Raw genomic sequence first — 12,167 nt, forward strand, 5'->3', positions numbered from 1 at the left:
AAGAAAACCTAGGCATTACCATTCAGGACATACGGATGGGCCAGGACTTCATGTCTAAAACACCAAAAACAATGGCCACAAAAGCCAAAATTGACAAATGGGATCTAATTAAACTGAAGAGCTTCTGCACAGTTAAAGAAACTACCATCAGAGTGAACAGGCAACCTACAAAATAGGAGAAAATTTTCGCAACCTACTCATCTGACAAAGGGCTAATATCCAGAATCTACAATGAACTCCAACAAATTTACAAGAAAAAAACCAACAGCCCCATCAAAAAGTGGGCAAAGGATATGAACAGACACTTCTCAAAAGAAGACATTTATGCAGCCAAAAGACACATGAAAAAATGCTCATCATCACTGGCCATCAGAGAAATGCAAATCAAAACCACAATGAGATACCATCTCACACCAGTTAGAATGGCGATCATTACAAAGTCAGGAAACAACAGGTGCTGGAGAGGATGTGGAGAAATAGGAACACTTTTACACTGTTGGTGGGACTGGAAACTAGTTCAACCATTGTGGAAGTCAGTGTGGCGATTCCTCAGGGATCTAGAACTAGAAATACCATTTGACCCAGCCATCCCATTACTGGGTATATACCCAAAGGACTATAAATCATGCTGCTATAAGACACATACACACGTATGTTTATTGCGGCACTATTCACAATAGCAAAGACTTGGAACCAACCCAAATGTCCAACAATGATAGACTGGATTAAGAAAATGTGGCACATATACACCATGGAATACTATGCAGCCATAAAAAATGATGAGTTCATGTCCTTTGTAGGGACATGGATGAAATTGGAAATCATCATTCTCAGTAAACTATCGCAAGGACAAAAAACCAAACACCACATGTTCTCACTCATAGATGGGAATTGAACAATGAGAACACATGGACACAGGAAGGGGAACATCACACTCTGGGGACTGTTGTGGGGTGGGGGGAGGGGGGAGGGATAGCATTAGGAGATATACCTAATGCTAAATGGCAAGTTAATGGGTGCAGCACACCAGCATGGCACATGTATACATATGTAACTAACCTGCACACTGTGCACATGTATCCTAGAACTTAAAGTATAATAATAATAATAATAAAAAAGGCTCAAAATGAGGCCACTGCACATAAAGACTAAATAGATTCATTTGTGTAGAAAGACAGCCAAAATCAGAACAAATGAATGAAAACACTGCAAGTATAGTTGTTTGTCTGTAAATATGAAGGCCCAATATTAATTATCCCATCTAGTAATAAATGCAAAACATGAGTGACTATACACCTTGACAAAAGCATCTCATTGTTTCTTTCACACAATTGAAAGCCAAGTAGAAAGCAGGGTAAAGTTACTGATATAAATATATGTGCACAAAACAGTTAACATAACAGGTCTGAGTAGCTATTGTCAGAAAATCCTGATTGCAAGGTTGGTATTTGGCTAGCATCTAGGAACTCAGATTTTGAGAAGGACCCCATAATTCTCTGTTAAGAGTTGTTCACTGTACCTAAACTGTCTGTGACAAACAATATGGTTTATACTGAACACTTGCTTTTCTACTGGGAGTCTAGAATTTTGGTATGTCTTTAGGCATTAACTAACCCCTGATAAAACTCTGGACTCACAAGCTCAAGTTGAGTTTTCCCAGTGGACAGCACTTTTTACATGCTGTCATAACTTGCTGCTGGAATAACCAACGGGGTCATGTCTAACTCCAGTGGGAGAGGACTCTTTGGAAGCTTGCATCTGGTCTCCTCTAGACCTTGCCCCATGCATCTTTTTTTCCTTTTGCTGATTTTGCTGCGCATCCTTTCACTGCCACAAATCATAGCCATGAGTACAACTATATGCTGGTGATGGCAGGGGCGACCTGTCTGGAGCAGCCACTGCCATGAGGCTGGCTGCAGCGGAGAGCTGGCAGGAGTCCCACCCACTTCTGAATTGGAGGGGTGGGACTCTGCCCTCCTGGCTGTAGCTGCAGCTGCCCAGCAACAGCTGTGGACCGAGGCATCCCTGTGTTCTTGGGGACCTGGGAAGCCCCCTACCTCCACAGGCTTGAAAGTGCCTGTTCCCACTGCCTGGCCTCTCCCCGCTCCCAGCACCTACTTTGATTTCACAGCACAACTGAGGCCGAGCCCAGGTGCTGTCACATCTCAGCCAGGTGTGTGCACACTCAGGGAAGCACACCAGCCCTCTGCCACCTTGGCCTACTCCAGACTTTGGACACCAACAAGCATGGGAGGAAGGCCGAGGGAGTGTTGAGGGCAGCTCAGTGAGGGCCTGCAGGTGCCCCTTGGCATGAATAGCCTGAGTGCTGTGGACGACAGGTTGATGGTGGCGGGAGGCAGAAAGGCTGCTGGGCAGAAATGGGCGAGTCCGTGGTGAGAACCTACATTTAAGCCAGGGATCTGAAGCCTGGGGGCTGGAATGCCAGTTCTGCAGACTGGAGTGAGAAGTTATGGTGGTTTTTCCAGGCCTGCCCATCGCCAACCATGGACCAATCAGCACACACTTCCTCCCTTCTGAAGCCCATAAAAACCCCCGACTCAGCCAGACTCGGGCAGATGACAGGACTATCTGCCTGTGGATAGGAGCTACCCACTCTGGGTCTCCTCTGTACTGAGGGCTGCACAAACGACAGGATGACCTGCCAGGAGATACAAGCTAAGCACTCTTGGTCTCCTCTCTGCTGAGGGCTACACAGATGTCAGGATGACCAGCTTGCAGATGGGACCTATCCACTCCAGGTCTCCTCTCTACTGAAGACTGTACATACATCAAGATGACCTGCCTGCGGAAGGGACCTACCCACTCTGGGTCTCCTCTCCACTGAGGGCTGCACAGGTAACAAGATGACCTACCAGCAGATACAAGCTAACCACTCGAGGTCTCCTCTATGCTGAGGGCTGCGCAGATGACAGGGTGACCTGCCCGCAGATATAAGCTGACCACTCTAGGTCTCCTCTATGCTGAGGGCTGCATGGATGTCGGGATGACCAGCCTGTGGATGGTACCTACCCACTTCAGATCTCCTCTACACTGAGGGCTGCACAGACATCAGGATGGTCTGCCTGTGGAATGGAGCTAAACACTGCAGGTCACCTCTCCACTAAGAGCTGGACACTTGTGGGGACGACCTGCTTGCAGAAAGGAGCTACCCACTTCGGGTTGCCACTCAGTGAAGCTCCTCTCTGCCTTGCTCACCTTCCAGTTGTCCACATACCTCATTCTTCTTGGATGTGGGACAAGAACTCAGGACCCGCCAAATGGCTGGACTAAAAAAGCTGTAACACAAACAAGGCTGAAACATGCCCCCACTCCTCACCACGTTCTGGGCAACAAGAAGGAGAGAAGAGCTGTGGCCTTTTGGGGAGCCCACACCTAGGGGCACCCCGAACCAGGGCTGTGACACCTTCTTTGGGATTCTGCAATTCCTGGTGTCTCTTGAGTTTCCAGGTGTCACTACATTCCTCTCATCTAGGTGTGGGCGCCTGCAGCATAAGCTGTGTGCAGTACATCTGATCCAGCTGCAGCCTCACATGGAGCTAGCACCTGTGCTGACACCTGGAGCTGCCTGCCCTGCCACAGCAGCCAGTGTGCCTGGCTGTGCACAGCGGCTGGACCCCAGGCTTGTCACTCACATACCACTCACCACTCTGTCCCTGGCTCGTGTTTGTCAGTTGTGGGGTCTGGGCTGGTAGTGCGAGCCAAGTGCAACCTGCTAGGCCAAGTGGGCGGAACGAGCCCAGCAGGCACGAGCAATATTCAGGCAGAAGGCACCACTGGTCACAGGAGTTTCTGGCTGGCGAAGTGACACCCTAAGGATCCTGGACACTGGGTCCTATCAATCCTCCTAATAAATCATCAAACTTGAGGGATAGTCCTGGAGGCTTTCCACACAGTATACAAAATATTTAATATTGTGGACTTACAAAGGAAATTACCTATACCATAACACTGGAAACTCAGGAAACTTTTTTCTTTGGGCTACTGGAGGTTAGGATTTAACAATCGGTAGCATCATTATCCTATGAATCATTATCAAAAACACATCAATATAATGAATAAAATGTAGAATCAGGGATTCCTATGCATGGAAAGAATTCTTATGGCCCATGAGGCTAGTAGATTGGTGGATGACAGAAAGATCTCAGAATATGGAAAATGAATATAGCAAAGTACTTTATGGGAAAAATCAATGACCTTCAGTAAACACATTATAATGACTTCTATTTAAATGTCGTATTTATCAAAAGTTTTCACCTTATTCTCTAGTGGAAGTTTTAAAGCACTTATAAGCTGTCATTTATATGACAGAAAATGAGAAATTAGTATATACATTACAGAAATTAATCTATAAATAATACTATTGCTAGCAGCTACTCCATAAACAAATATGATTACATTTATTTTAGTTTATTTATTTATTTTTGAGATAGAGTTTCGCTCTGTCACCGAGGCTGGAGTGCAGTGGCGCGACCTCAGCTCACTGCAACCTCTGCCTCCTGGTTTGAAGCAATTCTCCTGCCTCAGCCTCCCGAGTAGCTGGGACTACAGGCATATGCCACCATGCCCGGCTAATTTTTGTATTTTTATTAGAGACTGAGTTTCACCATATTGGTCAGGCTGGTCTCGAACTCCTCACCTCATGATCCACCCACCTTGGCCTCCCAAAGTGCTGGGATTACAGGCGTGAGCCACCGCGCCCAGCCCCATGATTACATTTATATTGCAAGGAACATTTATAGTTGTCAAGAAATACACTTCTCTATTGCCATTTGATATGTAGCCACTCTATAAGGTAGTAACACAAATGATGCTGACTCATATATTCCTGTTTTGTACAAGAAAGATATAAAAATATTTTCATTTAAACATACCTTAACTATTTCTTCAATGAAACAAATGTGAGAAACAGGATCTCTCTTCTTGGCCAATACTTTTTGTAGATGTTGTACCTTAAATGAAACAAGTGTAAAGCTTAGGCAATAGAAAAAGCAAGAAAAGAGAAATGGCAACCTTTACGTACATTATCATCAGCTAGTGGAGGTATTTTGAATGCCCATCAATTAAAAAACCTGCCCAAGGTCACACAACTTGGAATAACCAGGAGTTAATCCATATTAATGTTTTTTCCACTCCTTCAAACATTTACCTGTCCACAAACGGCATAAATATGATCCATAAGTTTCTCCATATTGGTCCAGAGTGAAGCACGCAAAGCTGCAGTATTTCCTGGGGTTGGCATGGTAGATCGTCCAGGTCCCCCTGGTTATGAGTGAGAAAGAACAATGAAAAATAAAGTTTTCCAAAGGCAAATATATATATGTTATTATGAAAACCATACACAAGCTAAAAAATGAGAAGTTCCTTCTTTAGGAAATAATTTATTATGAGTAAGAATCTTAACCTTTTATGCTTAAGAAAGAAAGGGAAGCGACACATACCCAGGAAGGATAAAATGGAAATTGATGAAAATGGTTTCCTACGAGAGGTGTGAGAATGGTGGGAAATGAAACAGGTGAAAGGTACAGGGATGGAGGTGAGTCTTCCTCTGTTTCCTACCGCTCTCATGCCCCTTGTAGGAAACCATCTTCACTAATTTCCCATTTATCCTGTGTATGCACATGTGTGTGTATGTGTGTGTTGTATCCCCTTTCTTAAAAAAAAACAAAACCCTAAACTGAATATAAACACATACCAAAACAAATAAAGTATGGGTGTGTTGTGCCCCCTCTTTCATAAAAAAAAAAAAAAACTGAATATAAACAAATACCGAAGCAAATAAAACTAACTGTATGTCAAATTGACGATATAACCACACAGGAGGAAAACAATTTTAATTCATGGAATTTTTACTTATAGAATGCTGACTTTAGTGAGATACATTTATGCACAAAAAAATTATAAAGAAATACTGAACTTTATTAAATAGATTTTTGCTGGATGTGGTATTGAAGTAGTAATCCTGAAACTAGTTTAGGTATATTTTGGAATGGAGCAAAATAAGGTTCTCAGTGTAAACATAATAAAAGACACAAATATGTAACGGGAATCAGAGGTATTTCCCCACTCTATCCACTGGAAAGTCAGAGAGACAATGGTTCCTCAATAGTAATAAGTATACGTAGTATCCAAATTTTGATTTCTAAGACAATTCTCCAGTAAAAACAAAGCAGGATTCAGTGGAAAAAAGAGTGACTTCAAATTTGGAGCAGTGAAAATACAAGGTGAATGTAGTAGATATTGTGCCAGTGAGCAATAAAGTATTTGCAGACAAATGAAATTTTTCAAAAGGATACATCAAGTTGACTGGACGGGGCTTCCACAACACAAATTTCAGAGAATTTGGCCATCCAAAATAATACTGATGGTAATGAATTATAAAACAATGATTAAAAAATAATTCATGAGTACACAGGGAAACTCAAATGTTTAAAAAGGATGGAAATGCTCTTTACAAAAGAGTATCATCAGCTAATAAATGCAGAAAGAATGACAGAATTAGAAAAAAATCACCATTTTGCAACTACTAGTTGCAAAGTTAATTAAGAGAAAGAGTATCGATGGATATCAAAACACTAAGTGAAATGTTATTGGCCGGGCATGGTGGCTCATGCCTGTAATCCCAGCACTTTGGGAGGCCAAGGTGGGCAGATCACCTGAAGTCAGGAATCGAGACCAGCTTGACCAACATGGAGAAACCCCATCTCTGCTAAAAATACAGAATTAGCCGGGCATGGTGTTGCATGCCTGTAATTCTAGCTACTCAGGAGGCTGAGGCAGGAGAATTGCTTGAACCCAGGAGGCGGAGGTTGCGATGAGCCGAGATCGTACCATTGCACTCCAGCCTGGGCAACAAGAGCAAAACTCCAGCTCAAAAAAAAAAAAAAAAAAGTTATCGAGAACAAGATATTCATCACATAGTCTCAAAGTATGCACCTATAAATTACTAATTACAAAGATAAGAGCATAGTATTACAAGGAGCAATCTGGCATTTGCCTAAATAATGAAGTGATCTAATTTAGCATCAGCAACAATGAAACAAACTGAAATAATTTTGTTTTCCTGATATGATGTAATAGGAAGTACACTACATCATCTTACCAATAGTATGTTTACCCTGAAGCTAATCATGAAGAAAATGTCACATGAATCCAGACAAATTCAGCTTATGAGGCTCTCCAAAAAATGTTAATGCTATTAACAACAACAACAAAAAAGCCAGCGGTGCTGTTTTTTATTAAAGAGACAAGACAGCCAAAAGAAAAGCATGATCCCTGATTGGTTTCATTGGTTTCAGTCAGGCGAAATCAACTTACATAAACAACATTTTGGGGAACAATAAAATTCTCAGTATGAACTGCACCTTAAATAATATTAATGTATCAATACTAAATTTCTAGAGAGTGAGAGTGTCTAAGAATTTTCTTGTATATAACACACACAGGAATCTATATGTAAAAGTTTGAAATGTTTCAATAATAAAATAGAAATTTTAATCCCAAATTGAAAGGCATACATTTCACTCCAAACTAACGTTTAATACCAGGCAGTAGAAGAGCTCATCATTGGTTAGTCATTCTATATCCCTGCTTTTACGGAGGACAAGATCAAGAAAACCAGAGGGACTGTGTGTGTAAACTACCTCACTGTAGTTTTTCAACAATTCAGAAAAGAATTACATGTACCTTTAGCAAACAGATGCAGTTATTTCTTTAATCTGATAATAGTAGCAAGCAATAAAATAATCTATGAGAAAGATGTTGGCTTAAAAAATATAGATAATATCTGTTTGAAATCTGCATCTAATCAATCTTTAGAATATTTGCAGTGCTATGCAAAGACTATTAAGGGAAGGTATACAGGAAATGGATAATACTTTAACAATCTGCAGCTGTCTCATGTTATATAAAGAATGAACTCATAACAGTGAGAAAAGGGTATGTAGTGCCTTTATGAACACTAAAAAATATAGGTCAAATTCCTGGAATATGTATGACTTGGTTTTATTATAATTATGAAACCCTTTAACCTATTATTCTTTTAAATACAAGCAGAAATACAAGACATTGCCATTACCAGTTAGCTTTAATAGACTCAAGAAACAAAATAGTCTCTTAAGTTTTATTTAAGTGATAAAATAAACTAAGAGTTCCTCATAGATATAATACTTGAAAAATGGTTTCTAGTTAGTGATGGTGGAATAAAATCATTTTCTTTTTTCTCTTGAATGCCAATGAAAAGAAAATCAAACAAAAGGTAGAAAATGTCAACTTCAAAGAAACAAAGAATCAAACAAAACTTCAAACTTGAGATTATGAAGCATGCACGCCAGTTGCTGTAGATAAGTCAAAATGAAGAAGGAAACAGATAGATGACACCTTAGATCATTAGGAAGAAGTAAATTGCTCTTAAAACCAATTGTAAGAATTTGCACAAGCTATCTAAGGATTATTTGATTACAGCTGAGATCTACAGATTAGGACAGGCCAGGGAATGTTCAACACTGCAAAACGACAAAAAAAAAAAAAAAGAAAAGCTGAAGGAAAATCATAAGGAATTGATATTTAAGTTGTTTAAGAATTAGCCCCTGAGTGTGAGGAGACTACTGGAGGTAAAGTGAGATGAAGAAAAAAAAAATACTGAGAATGCTAGGATTCAACACTGAAATGGCTTAAATAGCTTTACTGGGAGCCATACTAAGCTTCTGAATGATACAAATTTTGAGAACAGATGTGCTCCCAAGGTAAAAAGAAGTAACAAACTGGTCAATGGTTATTGTAGACAACAAACCTAAATTAAATTGCAGACTGCTTCAGGTATCTCCCTTCAGCCATGCCTAAACTATTCTTCAATGAATAGCTAGCACTTTTCAATGATGAATAATCATCAGAAACAAAGCAACAATGGACTTAACATAGACACTGGGGAGGGTGGCAGGAAGGAGGAAGAAAGGAATATAAGCTAAAAGCAATGATAAACATAGATCACCGAAGAAACAATAGAAAGGGATACTCAGTTTTCCACTGTCTCAAATTACTGGAATACTCACTGGAAAAATATTATAGAAATTAGGACCATATTAGAAAAAAACAAAAGTTATAATAACCGAGAGTGAAAACATAGTAACACATGTGAAATAGGCAAGAGGAAATAATACAAAATGAAGTAAAATGCAAAGATACTGGAAGCAAAGTAAAAAAAAACTCCAGGCTGAGAATCAGACTTCCACATCCATGACACCCTCTCTCCCACATTATGCCCAGCACCAAGTGCAAGAAGATATTAGACATGGAAAACAGAGAATATCTGATATATGCATAAAGCTCCTGAAAAAAACAAATGGAACAGAAAAACATTCAATATACAATGCAAGAAAACTTTTCTATAAAAGGGAACATACTTTAACACACATACACACACAAAAACTGACACACAGCGTTAAACTCTGAGACATATCCTAAAGAAGTCACTAAACTTCAAAGATAAAGGAAAAACCATTTGGATAGTCAAGAAAAAGCAAGTCAGCTAGTGTGGGATAAAAATCTGATTAGTCTCATAATTCTCTAATATAACACTAAAACCCAGCAGTTGGTAAAGCAATGTCTGATGGTAGATGGGACCCTCCATTTTCCTTTCATATGAAGGGACTTCAGCTAAAGTTAACTTTCTTGTCTTCTTTCCCTACCTCTTATCCAATTCTCCCCATGTGAAGAGGAGTGAGTGATGAGTGAATCTGAATAAGAAACTGAGCCTAACTGGCTCAGTCTCTTCCTTTCTCTGTTGTTGAAGCTTTGCATATATAAAAGATGCATTCTGACCAACATTCTACCAATGGTAAGTATAGTGGGAAAGGCTGAATTGGGAAATAAGTTTAATTTTGAGGTGATATATTAAAAAATCCATTTGGTTATAGATCTAAGCTATGCCTTTCGGTGTATTTTTTTTTTAACAGTAATAAAACTAACATTACAATTGTCATCTTTTTGTCTCCTACATTTGTGTCTCATTTTCCAATTCAGTGGCGGAAGAAAAACGTTATTTATTGGGACACACACAGCTACAAAATTCTAAGGGAAAGACAGTGTAAACAAAAATTTATACCTGGCCAAATCATTTAAGCATAAAAGCAAAACACACCACCAACTACACAAGGACTCAGAAAGCACAGTACCCATAAAACATTTTAAAAAATCAACTAGATTACGATATCCAGCCAAGGGAGAGATGAATATAGAAATGGAGAGCTCTGGTACAACCTCTATGGAAAATACTACGGAGATTTCTCAAAGACCTAAAGTACATCTAACCATTCGATCCAGCAGTCCCACTACTGGGTATCTACCCAGTAGTCATATATCAAAAAGACACCTACATGTGTATGTTTATCACAATGTAACTCACAATTGCAAAGATAGGGAACCAATCTAAGTGTTCATAAAACAATGAGTGGGTAAAGAAACTGTTGTGTGTGTATGTATATATATACATACATACACGCACACACCATGGAACACTACTCAGCCATAAAAAAGAATGAAATAATATCTTTTGCAGCAACTTGGATGGAACAATTGGCCATTATTCTAAGTGACGTAACTGAGGAGCGGAAACCTGAATACCGTATGTTCTCACTTATAAGTGGGAGCTAAGCTATGGGTACGAAAAGACAGAGTGGTATAATGGACATTGGAGACTCAGAATGGGAGAGTAGGAGGGATGTGAGGGCTAAAAAACAACATATTGGTACAATGTACATGACTCGGGTGACCATGCACTAAAATCTTAGACTTCACCACTATACAATTCATCCATGCAACCAAAACCCACTTGTACCCCTAAAGCTACTGAAAAAAAGAGAAAAGAAATGCAGAGGTCATATTAAAAGAACCAGAGATTAAAATAATTTAAAAATAGAAGAAAATGTAAAAAACATTAATCATTCAAAAATAACATAACTAACAGGCAAATGAGGATGGGGGGCGGGTAGGGAAAAGTTTAAGTATGCCTATTTCCCACACTTAGTAGTAAAGACTCAACAGACTTAGTAAACAAATGACTTAAATTTCTTAATTTTTTTAATCTTTCATTCACTACTTTTAAATTTAGAGGTATCAATTAGGATCTAGTACTTCTTATGAAGAAGCATTAATTGGAAATTCATTAAGTCCTTGATGTCACATAAATTTCTAATTATTCTGTTGAATGAAAGTAAAATACTTTTTATTTTAAAAAGTACAATTCTAAAACTGGTGAGGCTAAACTATGGTACTTAAGTTCACACATATGAATGATAAAACTATAAAAAGAAAAACAGGAAGTTATCAATATAAAAGTGAGGATAATGGTTACATATGAGAGAGAGAGGGGTTGGTTGTGATGGGTATGGAGTACATAAACAGGTTTCTGGATCGCTGGTTTAGCCTAGGAAGTGTTCACCTTATAATAATTCATTAAGCTACATGTTTATGTTTTTCTTTAAGTTTTATAATAAAAAGGTATTTTTAAAAAGCACGTAACTTAAAATTCCATTTATGCCTCTCCATTTACCCTTCTATAACATATAATGCACAGATAAATGTATGGACTACTTTTCACTGTATAGTAACAACTACAGTATCTATCTGGGTGACGAAATTTGGATATTCTGTGTTGTCTACTTTGCTTCATCATCATCTTTCTTCATTGTTAGACTTTCTTAACATTTATGTTTTATTGTTAAATATTTCAGGCATACAAAAAAGCATATAGAATAATGTTATGAACACTAATCACCAAGCTTTAAGAAATACAACACTAAATAAAGTGAAGTTTCCTTGTCCTCTCTTTTGCTGGTCTCAATTCCCTTGCTCTCTCATCAGATGTAATGGTATCGGGTTTTGTAGTTTGTTTTTAAGAGACAGAGTCTTGTTATGTTGCTCAGGCTGGATTCGAACTCCTAGGCTCAAGTGATACGTCCGCCTCAGCATCCCAAGTAGCTGGGATTACAGACATGTGCCACCATGCCCAGCATTGGTATGTTAAATTTGTTGATCATTATTCCAATGTGCATATTTACACTGTTAGTACATATGTGCACATGCAAAAACAATTTAATATAGTCTATCATATTCTTAGGCTTTAAATTGGTATCAGACTGTATGTATGTATC

At 39.1% G+C, this 12,167-nt stretch overlaps 1 protein-coding gene across 2 annotated transcripts in view; it reads right to left on the reverse strand.

Annotated features, from left to right (window-relative positions):
- The window catches only part of COG5 (component of oligomeric golgi complex 5), a 377,278-nt gene that overhangs the window by 162,645 nt on the left and 202,466 nt on the right, over window positions 1-12,167 (reverse strand). For both annotated transcript variants that reach the window (XM_024250412.3, XM_054560623.2), the window contains exons 9-10: window positions 5,168-5,280; window positions 4,893-4,970 (exon numbers count right to left, since the gene is read on the reverse strand). In XM_024250412.3, the coding sequence (XP_024106180.1) occupies window positions 4,893-4,970; window positions 5,168-5,280 (191 nt within the window). The remainder of the gene's footprint in view (window positions 1-4,892; window positions 4,971-5,167; window positions 5,281-12,167) is intronic.

The sequence above is a fragment of the Pongo abelii genome, chromosome 6 (genome assembly GCF_028885655.2).
Source record: "Pongo abelii isolate AG06213 chromosome 6, NHGRI_mPonAbe1-v2.0_pri, whole genome shotgun sequence".
Lineage (NCBI taxonomy): Eukaryota > Metazoa > Chordata > Mammalia > Primates > Hominidae > Pongo > Pongo abelii.